The 21,475-nt window shown below is 33.5% G+C and overlaps 1 protein-coding gene across 2 annotated transcripts in view; it reads left to right on the top strand.

Annotated features, from left to right (window-relative positions):
• The window catches only part of LOC145307258 (sodium channel protein para-like), a 51,482-nt gene that overhangs the window by 19,189 nt on the left and 10,818 nt on the right, over window positions 1-21,475 (top strand). For both annotated transcript variants that reach the window (XM_080149627.1, XM_080149626.1), the window contains exons 19-33: window positions 159-332; window positions 1,142-1,290; window positions 7,055-7,150; window positions 7,901-7,976; window positions 9,435-9,543; window positions 10,167-10,249; window positions 11,182-11,303; window positions 11,917-12,015; window positions 12,984-13,086; window positions 13,769-13,905; window positions 14,246-14,312; window positions 15,070-15,195; window positions 15,541-15,611; window positions 17,139-17,232; window positions 18,259-18,354. In XM_080149627.1, coding sequence (XP_080005753.1) covers window positions 159-332; window positions 1,142-1,290; window positions 7,055-7,150; window positions 7,901-7,976; window positions 9,435-9,543; window positions 10,167-10,249; window positions 11,182-11,303; window positions 11,917-12,015; window positions 12,984-13,086; window positions 13,769-13,905; window positions 14,246-14,312; window positions 15,070-15,195; window positions 15,541-15,611; window positions 17,139-17,232; window positions 18,259-18,354 — 1,602 coding nt within the window. The remainder of the gene's footprint in view (window positions 1-158; window positions 333-1,141; window positions 1,291-7,054; window positions 7,151-7,900; window positions 7,977-9,434; window positions 9,544-10,166; window positions 10,250-11,181; window positions 11,304-11,916; window positions 12,016-12,983; window positions 13,087-13,768; window positions 13,906-14,245; window positions 14,313-15,069; window positions 15,196-15,540; window positions 15,612-17,138; window positions 17,233-18,258; window positions 18,355-21,475) is intronic.

Genomic DNA, 21,475 nt, shown 5'->3' on the forward strand with positions numbered 1-21,475 from the left:
AACAGGGTCTCCGGGATGTACGCACCAACTTGATACAACAGCGTGCCAAAACTCCCACATTGTGCAAAAACTCCAAGAGGTTTCGTGATTCGTAATTTTACTAGAATTGCTTGATTGACTTCATTGAGAGGTGTGTACTAACTACTGTTTTTTAACAGGGTCTCCAGGATGGACGCACCAACTCTATACTGTCGGGCGACTCTGACTGGAGACGATCACGGCAGCGCAGCATGGAGAAACTGGACCATGGCAACGGGGGTAACGGGATCGAGTCCAACGGGAAACAGGGAGAGGCCGAGGAGATAACGTCTTATGTGGAGGAAATGAAACAGGTGAACAATGTTTGTCTGTCTGTTTGTCTGTCTGTTTGTCTGTCTGTTTGTCTGTCTGTTTGTCTGTCTGTTTGTCTGTCTGTTTGTCTGTCTGTTTGTCTGTCTGTTTGTCTGTCTGTTTGTCTGTCTGTTTGTCTGTCTGTTTGTCTGTCTGTTTGTCTGTCTGTTTGTCTGTCTGTTTGTCTGTCTTTTTGTCTGTCTTTTTGTCTGTCTTTTTGTCTGTCTTTTTGTCTGTCTGTTTGTCTGTCTGTTTGTCAGTCTGTTTGTCTGTATGTTTGTCTGTATGTTTGTCTGTCTGTTTGTCTGTCTGTTTGTCTGTCTGTTTGTCTGTCTGTTTGTCTGTCTGTTTGTCTGTCTGTTTGTCTGTCTGTTTGTCTGTCTGTTTGTCTGTCTGTTTGTCTGTCTGTTTGTCTGTCTGTTTGTCTGTCTGTTTGTCAGTCTGTTTGTCTACTTGTTTCACTATATTTAGCTTTATCTATTTGTCTTTCTTTATGTTCATCTATCTATCTATCTATTCATTTATCCATATAACTCTCTACACTTATTTTTATCAATCTATCTATCAACAGATCTACAGTATAGATGTATATACAGACAACTACCTCCCTTCCTATTTCAAAGACCTCTTTCGTCTACTTCTAAATTTTTTTCTACTACTTTGCTGTGATAATATAAGCGACACCATTGGTTGATTTTCAATTACCCCATAGAAAGGTTGCACAAGATGGTTGCAATGGGGAGATACAGTTATTTGATCAATTCCTTTCCATCTCTAGTGTTTTACTCTAATTATGTATCTATCTATCTAGGTTGAGGAAGTGCTGTATGACCCAGTGGACGACATTGTTGTGGAAGATTGTTTCCCCGCCGGATGGTACCGTGCTTGTCCCTGCTGCCTCGGGGATCCAGACAGCCCACTCTGGCAGCTCTGGTACAAACACAGGCTCCAGGTTTACAGGTAATACTTTATCCAGTATGGCAGCTCTAGTATAAACACAGGCTCCAGGTTTACAAGTAAGACTTTATCCAGTATGGCAGCTCTGGTACAAACACAGGCTCCAGGTTTACAGGTAACACTTTATCCAGTATGGCAGCTCTAGTATAAACACAGGCTCCAGGTTTACAAGTAAGACTTTATCCAGTATGGCAGCTCTGGTATAAACACAGGCTCCAGGTTTACAGGTAAGACTTTATCCAGTATGGCAGCTCTGGTATAAACACAGGCTCCAGGTTTACAGGTAAGACTTTATCCAGTATGGCAGCTCTGGTACAAACACAGGCTCCAGGTTTACAGGTAACACTTTATCCAGTATGGCAGCTCTAGTATAAACACAGGCTCCAGGTTTACAAGTAAGACTTTATCCAGTATGGCAGCTCTGGTATAAACACAGGCTCCAGGTTTACAGGTAAGACTTTATCCAGTATGGCAGCTCTGGTATAAACACAGGCTCCAGGTTTACAGGTAAGACTTTATCCAGTATGGCAGCTCTAGTATAAACACAGGCTCCAGGTTTACAGGTAACACTTTATCCAGTATGGCAGCTCTGGTATAAACACAGGCTCCAGGTTTACAGGTAAGACTTTATACAGTATGGCAGCTCTGGTACAAACACAGGCTCCAGGTTTACAGGTAAGACTGTATCCACTATGGCAGCTCTGGTACAAACATAGGCTCCAGGTTTACAGGTAAGACTTTATACAGTATGGCAGCTCTAATACAAACACAGGCTCCAGGTTTACAGGTAAGACTTTATCCAGTATGGCAGCTCTGGTACAAACACAGGCTCCAGGTTTACAGGTAAGACTTTATCCATTAGTGTTCCGATAAATATCCGATTAGAACTGATTCTCAGCCATACTAAATGAGTATTATATTATATCCTGTTTTCTCCGAATACAAAAAATACAATTTTAAGATTAAAATCACTGTCTTGGGCATATCAGGGCTGACAAAACTGGTTTAATGTTATAAATGTATATTTTTATATCCGCAGAAATCTGTTTATAATACGATGCTATAAAATCGGTCAATAAAAATAAACAATAAAATTATCTGTACAACCATAAATATTAGGGTTTATTACACTAGTCCCCAAAGGCTTATTTTTTTGGCTTAACAACTTTGGGGACTTTTATAGATTCTTCATTAGTTTGATCATAACGTTAAGTGTCTAAACTTTTCATCCATTAATAGAGAAGGGGTATTTTTTGTCTCATCATAAGGGATGAACATCAATTTATCGGCCATTGTCTTATCCCTTTAGATCCCTATATTAACACTTTCGACACTTACAATCGATTTGTTAAATAAAAAATATGGTTTTGTACATTTAATTTTTTAAAATCAGTTAATTTTCATATTAGAAAAGGGATAAGACAATAGCCGATAAATTTATATAGATCCCCATTAATTACCCCTTCTGTAGATTACAATTAGTGGTTAAAAAATGACGTCATACAATACAAATGACCAATGATAGGCCAGTATAAATTTTACCATTGGTCAATTATGATGTATACTGGTCTATCATTTGTATGACGTCATTTTTTTTATTAGGCACTATAAGCTGCTTCAAGTTTGATTTGTTAGTTTAATTATTTATAAATTAATCAAAATTGTCCAATATTGCAGCTAAAAATATAAAAATTTACATTTTGATTTTTCAAACATTACCAATGATGTTACACAAAATTACTTCTTTTTTCGTTTAAAATTAGTCGTTGATGAAACGTTTTTAAACACTCAACTTAATGAGTCAATCTTTAAAAAAAATCTCCCAAAGTTGTTAAGCCAACGAATAAGAAAAAATTATTGTACAACTTTGGGACTAGTGTAATAAACAGCCCATTGTCCCCTCTCTCTGATTATACAGCCCTTCAAAACAAATACTTGGGTACCTTTCAAAACTAAAACTTTGGGTACCTAATGGAAATATATATTTTGGTACCTACTAAAATATATACTTTGGATACCTACCATTTAAGAGGTCTTAAGAAACAGCCATAAAAGTTTTTTATTTTGTAAAAACATGTATTTGTGTTTTACTTGCATTCAGAAATATCGATCCATAATTACTTTCAACTAGTCACAGCTGCTTTAAACTAAATTTTGGGGTTTTTACCAGAAATATAAAGGTATAAGACAATGGCCAATTAATTGATGTATATCCCTAATAATGATGCACAAAATTATCCCTTCTGTAGATTAAAATTAGTGGTTGAAATGTATGGACACTCAACACGATGAACTAACCAATTTAAATTCAATAATAGTCCCCAAAGTTGTTAAGCCAACGAATAAGAAAACTTAATTTTAAAACTTAGGGGACTAGTGTCATAAACAGCCTATTGTCCCCTCCCTCCCAATCCATAATTACCTTTCCAATTTGTCACCATAGAATAATAGAAATGAAAACCTCAAATATTTTAGGGAATATTGAAGAAAAGTTGCGCTTGCGCAATAAAAACATAATATGAAACTTGAATGGTACACATGTCAAGTTGGGACAAAACTGAAATAATATCTTTTTAATGAAAATATATCGAAAAGTATTAGATTTTTCCTCTAACTTTATGTCTCTACTGCATAGAAATTAAATTTATGTTTATCTAATATTGTTTACATTTCACCACTGTCAATGTACTTTATGACGCAACTTGCGTAATCACTCGATTACGAAATATAAACGTAACTTGCATATAACTCAACAATTAATAAAATAATTTATGATAATAATTGAAATTAAAATACTTAAAAATATATAATTGGATATAAACATCTTTTACTCTCAGACCTTGAAAGAATTAAAAATCAGCTGCTAAGGATTTTTTGTAAACAAATTCATGCGCAACCCTAATACAAATGCCGTGATCATTATTTCTTAACCAAATATTTTTAAAGTCATTTTTTTACTAAATTCATGTTGAAATGAATTTTTGTTTAAAGTTTTGCTAATACTATAAGGTTTTAATCCATTGTGAATAGGACAAATATGGCTGGACGATTGGCTGTATGGCTTTTAGTATACTATTAAAAAAGGCATTTATTTTTAATATCATTTCTCGATAATATCTGAAATCATATGATTTTACTACAAGCCTTGTAGCCATTTAGGGCTTTCAAAAGTTCCAATTTTATTTCAGGCTAGCCAGGCAGAATCTTCTACCTGGATTCTATTCTATACTTTATCTTCTTTGTTTGTCACAGCTGCTTTCAACTAAAATTTAGGGTTTTTACCAGGAATCTAAAGGGAAAAGATAATGGCCAATTAATTGATGTACATACCCAATAATGGTAAACAAAATTATTACTTCTGTAGATTAAAATTAGTAGTTGAAACGTTTGGACACTCAACACGATGAACTAACCAATCAAAATTCATAAAATTCCCTAAAGTTGTTAAGCCAACGAATAAGAAAACTTTATTTCAAAACTTTTGGGGACTAGTATAATAAACAGCCCATTGTCCCCTCCCTCCCTGGATTTTACTTATAAAAAAGGAGAAGCAGATTATAGTGTCTATTAAAAAATGACGTCATACAATACAAATGACCAATAATAGGACATTGGTCAATTAAAATGTTTACTGGCCTATCGTTGGTCATTTTTATTTTGTGTCTTATTGGGGGGGGGGGGGGGTTGTATCTTTATTTCCTAAAATTAGCCCAAGACAAGTGTAAAAAACTTTAGGTACCAGTATAAAACTTAGGGTACCAGTCTAAAACTTTGGGTACCATTATAAAACTTTGGGTACCAGTATAAAACTTTAGGTACCATTATAAAACTTTGGGTACCAGTATAAAACTTTATATTCCAGTATAAAACTTTGGGTACCAGTATAAAGCTTTGGGTACCAGTATAAAACTTTGGGTACCAGTATTTAACTTTGGGTACCAGTATAAAACTTTGGGTACCAGTATAAAACTTTGGGTACCATTTATAAAACTATGGGTACCAGTATAAAACTTTAGGTACCATTATAAAACTTAGGGTACCAGTAAAAAACTTTAGGTACCAGTATTAACTTTGGGTACCAGTATAAAACTTTGGGTACCAGTATAAAACTTTGGGTACCATTATAAAACTTAGGGTACCAGTAAAAAACTTTGGGTACCAGTATTAACTTTGGGTACCAGTATAAGACTTTGGGTACCAGTATCAAACTTTGGGTATCAGTTTAAAACTTCCTAAAATTAGCCCAAGACAAGTGTGAAAAATAAACCCAAACTGCTTTAATTAAATATTAATGCAAAAAAATATTATTTTCCAGAAATCAAACAAATATCAAGCCTTGAATTTTTAAAATATTATTCATGATAATAGTATTTATCTATCTATTTAGCTATCTAACTATCTAATTATCTATCCGCCAATCTATCTGTCTATCCATTTATATACATATATATATATATTTAAAACAAGGATGACAACATCCATGAAAGCGAAGCACTGAAACGGTAGGACAAACCGACATTAACACTTTTATAGTGTCTGAACTGAATAATCAGAATATAAAAGTATAAGAGTCGAAGCAAAATTGTAAGTAAATTTGTTGAAAAACTGCTTGATACAGGATAATCTTTTTGGACATACTTACATTTTTATGACTTGATTGTAGGGTTTCTTCGCTTAAACTATTGTACTTTGTTGTCCCATGAATCAATATAAAATAATAAAATCAGATTAAACGGATAATAAGTTCACATAAAAATTTGTTGTTAAAAAAGTAGAAAAATCAACATGTTTAAAATGGACGTACGGACATTCTTGGTAATGATTCTAGAGTTGCTACGCTTTCTAAATCGTACCTAACTACTAAAGAAAACATCAAGCAAAGTTTGAAATCGATAGGACAATTCTAACATGCCTAGATTAATGAATAAAAGCTATCTATCTCGGACGGATGTACGGAACGACCCTAATTATAGAAAAGCTTCGCTTTTAAAAATATTTGTAACTTAAATTATGTCATGAAAAATCCTCCAATATTTTTTATAAAAATCTTTGAAACTTTTGAATTTTGATTTTAAATTCAGTATCAAAATGTTATTGTTACTGAAGAGTATCATTACGAAACACAATGTATTACCTATAACTTTTTGTTATTTATTCTATGGTAAATCTTATATATATATGTATTTATTTATGTATATCTTTTTGGGAATAGTCCTTTTTGTAACATCGCCCCATAAGAGGTGATTCGTCGTATTTTAAAATGGCTTTTTATAGGTTATTTTAGTTTAGGTTAGGTTATATTGGGTTAGGTGATGGCCCCACAGGGTTAGGTAATTGTCCCCGCAGGGTTAGAGCCCCCCGCAGGGGCTAGAAATAGGAGAAAAGCTAATGTGAAAAATACGAAGAATAGCCCCATAAGGTGCGATGGTACAAAAGGGAGCAATGTTACGAAAAGGACTATACCCCCAAAAAATATTTATCTTTCTACCTAACTTCTAATTAACTATCTATCTATCCAACTATATTACTAACTATCTATCTATCTATCCAACTATCTATCCAAATATCTTACTAACTATCTATCTATCTATCTATCTATCTAACTATTTATCTAACTATCTATCTATCTAACTAACTAACTATCTATCTATCTATCTATTTATCTAACTATCTATCTAACTATTTATCTAACTATCTATCTATCTATCCAACTATCTTACTAACTATCTATCTATCTATCAATCTAACTATCTTACTATCTATCTAGATTGATAGAAGACAAGTATTTTGAGACCGTGGTCCTTGTTTTGATTCTACTCAGCAGTTTTGTCATGACCCTAGAAGATGTATGGTTTGATACCAGGTAATATTTAGAAAATTTTGGGTACCATTTATAAAACTTTGGGTACCAGTATTACACACACACACACATTCTACTTTCTACTGAGCAATTGTGTTACGACCTTAGCGAACTTTTAGGTAAAGAGTATAGAGTTGCTACTGTTACAGAAATCACTGTGACAAGTTTAAGTTTGATAGGACAATTCTAACATGCCCAAATTAACCTTAAGTGCTAATACGACTGACCTTAATTTTAGAAACAGCGTATTGTGTCCAATAAAAAATGACGTCATACAATACATATGACCAATTATAGGCCAGTATACAATTTACCATTGGTCAACTATATTGTATACTGGCCTATAATTGGTCATTTGTATTGTATGACGTCATTTTAAATATGCAGGGATCTTCAGGGACAAGACAATGGCCGATAAATTAATGTACATCCCATTGTTTATTTACAAATTTACCCCTTCTGTAGATTACAATTAGTGGTTGAAACGCTTTGGATTCTCAACTTAATGAACCAGCCAATAAAAATTCGGTAAAAGTCACCAAAGTTGTTATGCACGTTATTAAAACTTTGGGGACTAGTGTAATAAACAGCCCATTATCCCCCCCCCCTTAAAGTCGTACTTAGAGGCCTCGGAGGGCAAAAAGTGACTTCGACGAGCCCCATTAAAATTTAAAATTAATGGGTGGTGGATGGAGTACTTATTAGCAAAAACGCAGGTTCTAGGCTAGTTAAATAAATATGTTCTTTTTTTAGGCCTTTGTTGGTGGACACACTGTATTATTTGGACAGAATCCTTACTGTTGTATTTTTCCTTGAAACCTGCCTTAAAGTAAGTAATAAAACTTTGGGTACCAGTATAAAACTTTGGGTACCAGTATAAAACTTTGGGTACCAGTATAAAACTTTGGGTACCAGTATAAAACTTTGGGTACCCGTATAAATGTTTGGGTACCAGTATAAATGTTTGGTTACCAGTATAAAACTTTGGGTACAACTTGGAAAACCTGCCTTAAAGGGAGTGTGAACGTAAAAATTTCTCATCTGATTATCAAATCTTAACATTTACTAAGCACATTTCACTACACTGATCAACCAAAAATGTCCTATTCACCAAAATATCCAGAAATAATGCCTTGATTTTATGGTATTTTGAGAGGGAAAAAGGAAAAAACAGGGAAAATCTGAACGTTTTTGTTTCTTATAATGTTTGTAGGGATATTTAACTTGTCATATATAGTTGAAACAATTTACTTACTGTTAAGGATTTATTTTATGCTATAAAATTGCCAATTCGTTTTTTTATAACATAGTAATTAGGTAATAAAGACATATTTTAAATTCGTATTATTGACAAAAAAAATACCTCACTGTCTACAAAGGGTTGAATCTCATAGGTTATTTAAAATAATAATATCCTTTTTATTGTGTTGAACAATAAATAACCCACTTTGGAGAATTAGTTTACACTTTTATCAGACTGTTTATAAAGAAATATTGCGTCTTTATTATTTACAAATTTGTAATTAAAGGTGGGCGCGAGATGGGCCATTTAAAGTTAATTGGATACTAATAAAAAACCTGTTTCTGGCTTTGTTATTGTATTTGGTTTTCAATAAAAAAATATTGCTTATATTATCAATTTCTAAGTAACTATTCATTGGATTAAAGCAAGAATTATGTTAAAAGTCAGCTTAACTGTTAGGAAAAATCTAGAACTATGTGAAAAAGTTTAATTTTAGCTATAATAGAAGAAAAAAACAATTTAATGCACATTTTATATAATACGGAAAATTTCTTCCTTTCCCCGTACCTTATAAAAATCGTCGGAAAAAGCCGTTTTTTAAGCAAACAAAAGCGCGTTTTGCTCTATCTGTAAGATATTATGAATGAGATAATGTTAAGATTTGATATTAAGATGAGAAAAATTTACGTTCACAGTCCCTTTAAAGTAAGTATCCGCTGGATTAAAACTGGTTCTCAGTCATACTATCCGCATAATGTCCACGGAGAGCTGATAATACGAAGCGATAAATAACTAAAAAAAATATAAAAAAATCAGGGAAAGACAATTGCCTATAAATTGACCCATCTTTAGCGTAAAATTAGTGGTTAAAACGTTTGAACACTACTATGACCTTAGGTTGTTGCTATGGGATGCGTTGCCTTTTTCTCCAACACTTGGTGTTGGCTCGATTTTGTTATACATAACCGATTAATATCCGCTGGATTAGAACCGGTTCTCAGTCATAATATCTGCGGAAAGCTGTCTATAATACGATTACTTTAGGTTGTTGCGATGGGATGCGTTGCCTTTTTCTCCAACACTTGGTGCTGGCTGGATTTTGTGATTGTTGCTGTCAGCGTTATCAACTTCACTGCTTCACTGCTAGGAGCAGGTACAGACGGACAAAGAGACAGATGGACAGACAGACAGACAGACGGATAGATAGACAGACAGACAGATAGTTAGACAGATAAACAGAGAGACAGACAGATAGACAGGCAAACGGACAGATTTTGTGATTGTTGCTGTCCGTGTTAGTAACTTCACTGCTTCACTCCTGGAAGCAGATATAGACACACAGACAGATAGACATACAGACAGACATACAGACAGACAGACAGACAGACAGACAGACAGACAGACAGATAGAAAGACAAACAGACAGATTTTGTGATTGTTGCTGTCAGCATGATCAACTTTACTGCTTCTCCTCTTGGGGCAGGTACAGACAGAAAGACAGATAGATGGACATACAATCAGACAGAAAGATAGAAGGACATACAGACATATAGACAGAAAGACAAATAGACAGATAGATTGAGAGACCGACAGATAGACAGATAGACAGACAGGCAGATAGACAGACAGATGGAGTAATAGACAGAGAGACCGACAGATAGACAGATAGACAGACAGGCAGATAGACAGACAGATGGAGTAATAGACAGAGAGACAAACAGACATACAAATAGACAGACAGAAATACAACTTATTTACTGTTATTTAATTCTTAAGGCAACATTCCCATCTTCAAGACTATGAGAACTCTACGTGCCCTACGTCCGCTCAGAGCCATGGCCAAGATGGAGGGTATGAAGGTAAGTACTAATCCGATTAATATCCGCTGGATTAGAACCGTTTCTCAGACATACTGTCCGCATAATATCCGCTGGAAAGTGTCTATAATACGAAGCAATAAATATATATATAAAACCTAAGTATCTAAAGGGATAAGACAATGGCCGATAAATTGATAAAAAATACAGCTTCTGTAGATTACAATTAATGGTTGAAACATTTGAACACACAACTTAATAAACCAACCAATCAAAATTGATTGAAAGACCCCAAAGTGGTTAAGCCAACGAATAAGAAAATATTATTTTAAACTTTGGGGACTAGCTTCATAAACCCAATTTACCCTCTCTCTGAAGTACATAAAAGTAACCAAAGGATATCGCTAATCGATGGACCCTTATGGTTCTGTAGCTTCTCATATGCTCTGGGAGGGTTTATAACTATTTTGTAGCAGAATTTCTTTACCCTCATAAGATAAATTGCTCCCCCAAAAATCATGCGCGCATGGGAATACGGATGAGGAGATTTAAAGCGCATTATTATCAAGAATAGAACTTTTCATCACGAAACCTTTCTCATGTATAATAATACTTCTTCCAAAATCAATTTTTTTTAAATCGTCCAAAATCATATGTTTATTCTACATCCATTTTTGCAAAACTTGTTGTATAATAAGCGCATTTGACTTAACAGTTATACACAATTTTACGAAAAATACACGAAAAACGAATATCCATTCAATAGACAAAGTAAAACATTCAAAATAGGCATATATATTAAGGGATAAGACAATGGATTATAACATTTAATACATCCCCAATGATAAAAACAAATTTTCCCAATCATAGATTAAGACTAATACTTTAAGACCCAACATTTTTTGAGTGAAGGAATTGAATATTTTATTGTAAATTTTTCTGGTACCCAAAGTTTTATAAAAGCTATTTTTAAGGTTGTTGTGAATGCGCTGGTCGGAGCGCTGCCCTCCATCTTCAACGTGTTTCTTGTGTGTGTCATTTTCTGGCTCATCTTTGCCATTGTGGGCGTCAATACTTTCATGGGCAAATTTCAGCGGTAAGTTTTATTCAGACAGACAGACATACAGACAGACAGACAGACAGACAGACAGACAGACAGACAGACAGACGGACAGACAGACAGACAGACAGACAGACAGACAGACAGACAGACAGACAGACAGACAGACAGACAAACAGACAGACAAACAGACAGACAAACAGACAGACAAACAGACAAACAGACAGACAAACAGACAGACAAACAGACAGACAAACAGACAGACAAACAGACAGACAAACAGACAGACAAACAGACAGACAAACAGACAGACAAACAGACAGACAAACAGACAGACAAACAGACAGACAAACAGACAGACAAACAGACAGACAAACAGACAGACAAACAGACAGACAAACAGACAGACAAACAGACAGACAAACAGACAGACAAACAGACAGACAAACAGACAGACAAACAGACAGACAAACAGACAGACAAACAGACAGACAAACAAACAGACAAACAGACAGACAAACAAACAGACAAACAGACAGACAGACTCATCTTTGCCATTGTGGGCGTCAACACCTTTATGGGCAAATTTCAATGGTTAGTTCTATCTATCTATCTTTCTATCTAACTATCAATCTATCTTTCTATCTAGATGCGTGGATGAAGAGACTGGTGTTAGATTTAACCATGAGATTATACCTAACAAAACAGTTTGTCTCAACGAGACCGGTGGCCTTTGGGTTAATCCTGTGTAAGTAACTCCCGCATAGTTTTTCTGTCATTTACCTAGCAAAATCTTGCTAAATCAAGCTTTTCTGTCCTTTACCAAACAAAATCTTGCTAAATTTAGCTTTTCTGTCCTTTACCTAACAAAATCTTGCTAATTTTAGCTTTTCTGTCCTTTACCTGGCAAAATCTTGCTAAATAAATCTTTTTTGTCCTGTACATTGCAGTTTGTCTCAATGAGACTCGTGGCCTTTGGTTTAATCCTGTGTAAGTAACTCCCGTAGGGATAGGGCAACAGCCTCCAATCCAAACACTCTCAAGATCAATGGTTAAGACAATTGGCTGTTAAATTGATCTACATTCCTAATGATGACACACAAAATTACCCCATCTATAAATAATAATTTGTGGTTGAAACGTTTTGACATTCCACTTAACATACCAACCAATCAAAATAAAAAGTACCCAAAGTTGGTAAACAAATTATAATAGTTATTTCTCGCATCGTATTATAAACGGCTTTCCGCGGATATAGAATGTACAATTATAGATTAAAACCAGTTTTTTTAGACCTGAGATGCCGAAGGCACGGGCTTAAAAAACTGGTTTTAATCTTATGATTTTACATTTTTATATTCGTAGACAACTGGTTATAATACGGTGCTAGATATAGTTTTTTCGTATTGATGAGAACCGGTTCCTATCCACCGGAGTCGAATGAATACGAGAAAACATTGATATAAATCTTCATTGGGAATGTAATTGTACATAAAGATATCATCCATTGTCTTATCCCTTAAGGTCCCTCAGCACTTACGGGAGGGGGAGGACATTTAATTATAAATTAGAATGGTACCCAAATTTATTTGGAATGGTGCCCCAACTTATATAATTAGAATGGTACCCAATATTTTGTGTCTTTTTTTTTTTTGGGGGGGGGGGTTAATACCAATGTTGATTGGACTTTTCCACCAATAATTTTAATCTGTTTAGGATATCCTTTGACAACGTGTTCCTGGGCTACCTGGCGCTGTTCCAGATCGCCACCTTCAAGGGCTGGATGGCCGTTATGGACAATGCTGTCGACATGTCCAATGTAAGTTATTTTAGTATCCGCGGAAAGCTGTCTGTAATAGGATGCGTTGAATTACTATTCAAGTATGATTTCGACGAAACCGATTAATATTCGCTGGATTAAAACCGGCTCTCAGCCATTCTGAAAAATCATGTATAGCATCGTATTGCAGATAATTTTCTACAAATATTGAAATAAAAATCATAAAATTAATACCAGTTTTATAAACTTGGGGCTTCGGCCCCTCCGGGCTAGCAAAACAGGATTTAATCCTTATCAATCAATCAATCCATTAATCTATCTATGTATATTTAATATATAATGTATTGCATTACTTAATAAATTCTATTCTATCCATCAATCTATTCATCAATATAACCATCAATCTATCCATTAATCTATCCATTATACTATCCATAAATCAATCCATCTATCCTTTAATCTATCCATCAATTTATCTATCAATCTATCTATCAATCTATTCATCAATTAAACAATTCATCTACACATCTATTTCATCTATCTATAAAAAATTAATCAATCTATTTATTAATGTATTCATCAATCCATCCATTATACTATCCACAAATCAATCCATCTATCCTTTAATCTATCCATAAATCTATCTATCTATCAATCTATCTATCCATAAATCTATCTATCAATCCATCAATCAATCCATTAATCTATCCATCTATTTCAGCTGAATGAGCAGCCGTTTAGAGAGAACTCTCTGTATTTCTACGTCTATTTCGTGTTGTTCATTGTTTTCGGAAGTTTCTTCACCCTCAACCTGTTGGTCGGTGTCATCATTGACAAGTTCAATGAACAGAAGAACAAAGGAATGACCACAATTAATTGTCAAAATGTTATTTTATTAGCCGTTTGAAACCAATTTTTGTTGTACATATGGTGTAAAATTTGCAAGATTCAAAACATTTTACATTATGATTGTTTAATTTCTAACCTTTAACATCAAAGTACATAAGGTGACTATCCACCAACGGGAGCAAGTGATTTTAAGCACTTTTCAGCAGTGAACTTATTGCTGAATCTGCTAGGTTTTTTTAGTCATTATAATTACACATATATTGAACCTAGCATATCCACCAAATTCAGGTAACTGCAGTTGTTGTTGTGTACAAACTTTTTAACCAATAAAAATTGTGGTTGTGGCGGCAGGCGGAAGCAGTTTGGACGCTTTTATGACTGAGGACCAAAAGAAATATATTGCCGCCATGAAAAAGGTAATTGGGTACCCAATGTTTTAGCACAAAAACTTTGGGTACATTGATTAAATTGTGATTGTTTAAAACTAGTAGTAACTATAATATATTCAATATGATGATTTTGTTTATCATCATTAAGAATGTACATCAATTTAACTGTATTGTCTTATCCCTTTAGATCCCTGTTTAATTGTAACAGCAATTTTCAAGGGATCTAAAGGGAAAAGAAAATGGATGATAACTAGATGTACACCCCTTAATAATGATAAAAAAAACAAAGAACTCAGTTGAGCAATGACCCCCCCCCCCCATTTATCTTCTATTTTTGAAGTATTTGAAATAATAAGGGGGTAGTCTGTTAATTGTTTGTTTATTACTTTAGGTCAGGTTAGGTTAGGTTAGGTTAAGTTAGGTTATATCTATCTATCTATCTATCTATCTATCTATCTATCTATCTATCTATCTATCTATCTATCTATCTATTCATCTATCTATCTATCTATCTATCTATCTATCTATCTATATATCTATCTATCTATCTATCTATCTATCTATCTATCTATCTATCTATCTATCTATCTATCTATCTATCAATCTATCTATCTATCTATCTATCTATCTATCTATCTATCTATCTATCTATCTATCTATCTATCTATCTATCTATCTATCTATCTATCTATCTATCTATCTATCTATCTATCTATCTATCTATCTATCTATCTATCTATCTATCTATCTATCTATCTATCTATCTATCTATCTATCTATCTAGGCTGGGAACAAGAAGCCAGTGAAAGCGCTGCCCCGCCCGAGTTGGGGACCGCAGGCCATTGTGTTTGGCATCATCACCAACAAGAAATTCGACATGATCGTCATGGGCTTCATTGGTCTTAACATGGTGAGTTATGTACAGAGAGGTCTCTAGGGGCATTGAATGTAGATGAAGGGGTGGGGGGGGGGGGGGGTAAGTCGACCCTACACTTTTAGTTTAGTTTTAAAAAGAAAACAACAAATTTTTGGGGGATAGAGGGGATTTTTTTTGTCCAGGGCGATTTAACTAGGGACGAGGTACCCTCCCTACACCTTCCCAGGACCTATGAGATGCTTCACTGTAAAGGAGAAACATATCGGTTCAGAATTTTTGCCGTTACTATAATATTAATGGACATTTAAGGCGAAAAAAAGAGGTTTATTCAAGATGCTCCTTTTGCAATTAAATTTTCTATATTATCCAATTCTCTAGGTTTGTATGATGTGCGACCATTGGAAGCAGAGTGATCAAGTCAGCTTTATTCTCAACAATCTTAATCTTGGGTAAGTCCTGTTTTTATCTCCTGATTGAACAGAGGATTTAACACGTCATTAAACAGCTGATTTAACACGTGACTAAACAGATGATTTAACACATGACCAAACAGATGATTTAACACGTGACTAAACAGCCGATTTAACACATTATCATTAAACATCTGATTTTACATGTGTTCTAAACATTTGATTTAACACGTAGTCTTTAAACAGCTGATTTAACACATGACTAAACAGCTGATTTATCACATGACCAAACAGCTGATTTAACACGTGACTAAACAGCTGATTTAAAACGTAGTCATTAAACAGCTGATTTTACACATGACTGAACACCTGATTTAACACGTCATCATTAAATATCTGATTTAACACGTGACTAAACAGTTGATTTTACAAGTGACTAAACAGCTGATTTAACACATTACTGAACAGCTGATTTAACACGTCATCATTAAATATCTGATTGAACACGTGACTAAACAGCTGATTTAACACATTACTGAACAGCTGATTTAACACGTCATCATTAAATATCTGATTTAACACATGACTAAACAGCTGATTTAACAAGTGACTGACCAGTTGATTCAACACAAAGTGTTGTGTTACATCATAAAACTACTTCTATTATTGGTTTCATTTCCAAATATCCCCCTCATCCCTCCTTTTTAGAGGTATTTTCATGACGTCACTCATGACACCTTCCAGCGCTTCTTAAAGTTTCCACTACTTTACATTATCTCAATTATTTGTTTAGATTTATTGTGATTTTTACATCTGAGATGTTAATGAATAGTAGATGCACAATTGCTATCTATCTATCTATCTATTTGTCCTACTATCTATCTTGATACCTAGCTATATATCTAGCTTATAAGTATATATCTAGTATCTAACTGTCTATCTAGATATCTAACAATCTATCTAGGTATCTAAATATCTATCTAGGTATCTAAATATTTATCTAGGTATCTCACAATCTATCTAGGTATCTAACAATCTATCTAGGTATCTAAATATCTATCTAGGTATCTAAATATCTATCTAGGTATCTAAATATCTATCTAGGTATCTAAATATCTATCTAGGTATCTAACAATCTATCTAGGTATCTAAATATCTATCTAGGTATCTAAATATCTATCTAGGTATCTAAATATCTATCTAGGTATCTAACAATCTATCTAGGTATCTAAATATCTATCTAGGTATCTAAATATCTATCTAGGTATCTAACAATCTATCTAGGTATCTAAATATCTATCTAGGTAACTAAATATCTATCTAGGTATCTAAATATCTATCTAGATATCTAAATATCTATCTAGGTATCTAAATATCTATCTAGGTATCTAACAATCTATCTAGGTATCTAACAATCTATCTAGGTATCTAAATATCTACCTAGATATCAACTATCTAAATATATATCTAACTATTTATCTAGATATCCAATTATCTATCAAAAAATCTAATATCTATCTATCTATCTAGATATCCATATATCTATATATATATCTATCTATCTAGATTTATTGTGATTTTTACATCTGAGATGTTAATGAAGATGTTTGCCCTGCGCCATCATTACTTTGCAGAACCATGGAATATTTTTGATTTTGTGGTAAGTTTTTTTTTAAACCGATCATTATCCGCTTGATTAGAACCGGTTTTAAGCATGCTATCCGCATAATATCCGCGGAAAGTTGTCTATATTACGATATGATAATGAAAAACATACAAGGAGAAATTCAATTTTCCGGTATTGCTTGAAAACCGATTAATATCTGATGGATTAAAACCGGTTCTCAGCTATACTGAAAAATTATGTATAGCATCGTATTTTATTTAGTTTTCTACGAATATAGAAATGTACCATCACAAGAAAACTTATTTTTTTAAGCCAGTGCCTTTGGCATCTTGGGTCTAAAAAAACTGGTTTAATCTTATAATTGTACATTTTTATACCTGCGGAAAGCTTTTTATAATAAGATGCGATAAATTTCAGTTGAAATTTTAATTTTAAAAGATCTAAAACCACGAACTGTTGAAAGGGTGACAAAAATTTCAGATACCAGATTTCGCTTTTTGATAATATTTTCCCCATAAGATAAAAGCGATGCGTAGGAGATTATTTAATTTGCGTTATGTGAAATGTGCATCACCCTTCCAAAAACGACTTCGAGAAAACAACAATTGGATCTACTGCAGTTCACGGTAAAATATTGCTGGTAAGCAATATTTCTAAAAATCTAATAGTTTTAAAGGCTGCTAGCTGCCAAACGGCTGAACGTACAGATTATACCCGTACACCATTTTAAGCGGCATAAGAAGGCCTACAAATAATCTGGAATAGGCTAGATCTAATTATGCACAGGGAAAGCTTCACTGAAGAAAAAACGCGTAAAATAGGTCTTTTTCGCGCATTTCTCTGCACTGCGAGATAATTATGCATTATTGATTTATGGCTATTCCAGATAATTTGTAGGCCTCCGTTTCAAACAGTATGCGGGCATGATCTGTATGTTCAGCCGTTTGGCATCTGGCAGCCTTTAAAATTCATAGATTTTTGGAAATATTGCTTACCAGCAATATTTTACTGTGAACTGCAGTAGATCCCAACATTTTATTACTGATGATCCATATTTAGGTGGTGATGCTGTCTCTGGCCTCCCTGTTTCTCAGTGATCTCATTGAGAAATACTTTGTCAGTCCCACTCTTCTCAGAGTTGTCCGTGTCGCTAAGGTGCAGTGATTGTACTGAAAAAGATAAAAAAAAAATGCGCAATCAAAAAAAAAAAAAAATACGCAATCTAAAAAAATAGATTTTAAATGCGCAATAGAAATATGGCAAATCTTTCATGATATGCTATCTAATAGGATTGGTTTGAAAGGATAAACCACACCTCTATGAAATATGATTTTGAAAATAGTGGAAGAATATGGGTAAAAGTTATTAGGTTTTGATTCTTTAGGTAAGCTGAAAAATTTTCAAAAAAATCAAACACTGATTTTTTGACAATTTTTTTCAGTTAATATTTAGTCAATAAGAATTGAATTGGGCATTGTTTGTTTTTTATATTTAAAAAAAAAATATTTTTTATTTCCTAACTGTGTCACAAGCCAAGTTCTTTCACAGTTTTCAAAAACATCTTTCAGCGAGAATTATTGAATTTAGTAAGAATTCAATTATGTTTAATCTGGTGGTTTATAAAAAAAATTTAAAAATAATTTATCGAAAAATTAATGAAGTGTGAAATCTTGGTTTAAAAAAGCTGGTAATCGCTTCAATAATATAGATAGTCAAAATATCATAAAAAAATTTTAATAGAAAATTATCAATCATGGACAATTATAGGTAATAGTAGCTAAAAGTTCTTTAACTAAAAAATATCTGAAAATAAAGTAAAGGCATATCTGTCTGTCTGTTTGTGTGTGTGTTTTAAAAGATCTCCCTAACCACTAAACCAATATGGTTCTTCTTTACAGGGTGGCTTCACATAGATCCTAGAAAAGTTTATAACTAACTATTTTTGGGTAGGGTACCGCCACCCTTCTGAGAGAAATCGCCCCCTAGAAAAAAAGACTCTCCAAAAAATATTTTTTTACCTTTTCTTTTTAAAACTACAATTGATTGTAGAGGGGGGGGGGGAGGTCGAACCCCCTCCTCAAGTGTTCCTAGAGGTCTCTAGGGGCGTAGCTTCTTAATAAAGATTAGACATACATCTATAACTGAACTGTAGAGTAGCTTTTTTTTTTTTTTGAATGATAATTTAAAAGAAAAACTTTGTCTTTTATATTTATTGACATATTTATGATATTTTGTTTAAATATTATAAAATGGTTTAGGTCAACTTAAAAGCTTAATCAAGGAAAGAAATAAGGATTTGAAAAAAACTAGATGGGCCTTATCTTACAAAAAGCCTGTAATTCTATAAAAATGGGTGTTGGGTTGTAGTCAAATGCTCTTGTTAAGTCAAACTGTTCTTAATTATGGAACATTTAATATGTAAACATTTGGTTATAATTAATAACATTTTGACTTAATAAGAGCATTCGACTAAACTCTAACACTAAACTTGAAGGAGGTAAGATTTCATAAGTCTTACTTTACTTTAGGTATTTTTTTCATATGAATTTTTAGGGAGATCAAATTACTAATATGTTGTACACTATGAACTTTTTTAACAGCCATGTTTAATTTCATTTCAATTTTTTTAAAAGTAAAATTAAATTGACACAATTTTTAATATGGTGGTTGATTTGGTCCAAAGTGGAATTTCAGCAATTTTTCTTATTCATTGACTTAATAACTTTGGAGACTTTTATTGAATTTTGATTGGTTGGTCATCTAGTTGAGTGTCCAATTGATTCAACCACTTACTGTGATCTAGAGAAGGGGTAATTTTGTGTATCAACACTTGGGATGTACATGAATTTGTCTTATCCCTTTAGATTCCTGAATTTCTTTCCTTGATAGGCCAACAAATAGGTGGCAGGATCTTAATAAATCTAATTTAGATTTTAGAATCGGCTTGTCAATGTAGTAAAGTGTCCAGTCAGCACTTGCACATAATAACTATTAGGGTTGGACCGGATATCCGGTCTGGCTGGTTATCCGGCCGGATATCCGGTCATTTTCAATATCCGGCCGGATACTGGATATTAAAACTATCTGGTTACATGATATCCGGCTGATTTTTGATGCAGGATATCGGTTATCCGGCGGGTTATCCGGTAATTTGCCGGATATCGAACGTTGGCCAGATATCCGGCATTATAATTCAGCCGGATATCAGGTATCCGGCCCTAATAACTATACGCTTAAATAAAAACATATAAAAAAAATTTAAAAAGCTTACGATAAAAAAAATTAGACAGGAGTCAGAAAGTCAAAAACTTGAACAGAAATTGGATTGAGAATAACAATAACAGTTTGGTATCTTTCAAAATAATTTTTTTTACCAATTTTAGGGAAATATTTATCATATCTTAGTAATGGGTGTAATGAAATATTAATCTATAGTTTAATTAATCAGGAACCTAAAACATGTATTAATACTATGAAAAAATGCCTCCTAAAGACGAGGGTTTTAAGGTGTAAGTTTGAGAGCTTTTTCTATCAACAAGGATGAAAAAATGACATACTGCAAATTAGTTTTTTGACTGTACATTAGACTAATAATAAAAAAGAACAAAGTTTGAAATAAAAATACCACCACACCTCAAGAAACCAGGAATATGAAAAAGAGATTAATAATAGCTTGACAGCTTTTTAAAATCTAAATAGCTTTGCACTGAGCTGTAATGAAAATTTATTAATTCGAAACTTTTCTAAAACAATGTAATCAATAAGTCTCTGCAGAAACTAATTCATGTGGAGTTACTTCTAAGAATTCATTACAGAAAATTCGAGTTTAAAAGTTAGAAATACATGCTTCTAATCTCCTATCAAATTAGATTTGTTTTTAAACTGAAATATGAAATTCCACCAGAATTTGCTAAAAAAAAAAGAAATCCAAGTGCACAAGAATGTTGTCCAATGTCTCTGCAGCCACTGTGAGTGAAAAAAAATCAGCTAACCACTACTATTTAATTGACAACAATTAAAAACTCGAGCTGGATCTTTAGATCACAGTGTGCCACTACCAATGCCTCTAGTGAGCCAATTTTGAAAGTAGCTCACCTATACCAATCTTTAAATAAAAATGGCCGTGGTGAGTCAGGAACCACTTTGGAAACACCCACTGGCTAATTGTCTTCGCAAAATGACTACACCGGTAGGTGTTTCCATATGGATTTCTAGCTCACAACTGCCATTTTGTTCTATATATCTATGTTTTATTGGCAGCACTGGCATGATTTAA

This window comes from Acartia tonsa, chromosome 15, assembly GCF_053477335.1.
Source record: "Acartia tonsa isolate MP-2025a chromosome 15, ASM5347733v1, whole genome shotgun sequence".
NCBI classification, from domain to species: Eukaryota; Metazoa; Arthropoda; class Copepoda; order Calanoida; family Acartiidae; genus Acartia; species Acartia tonsa.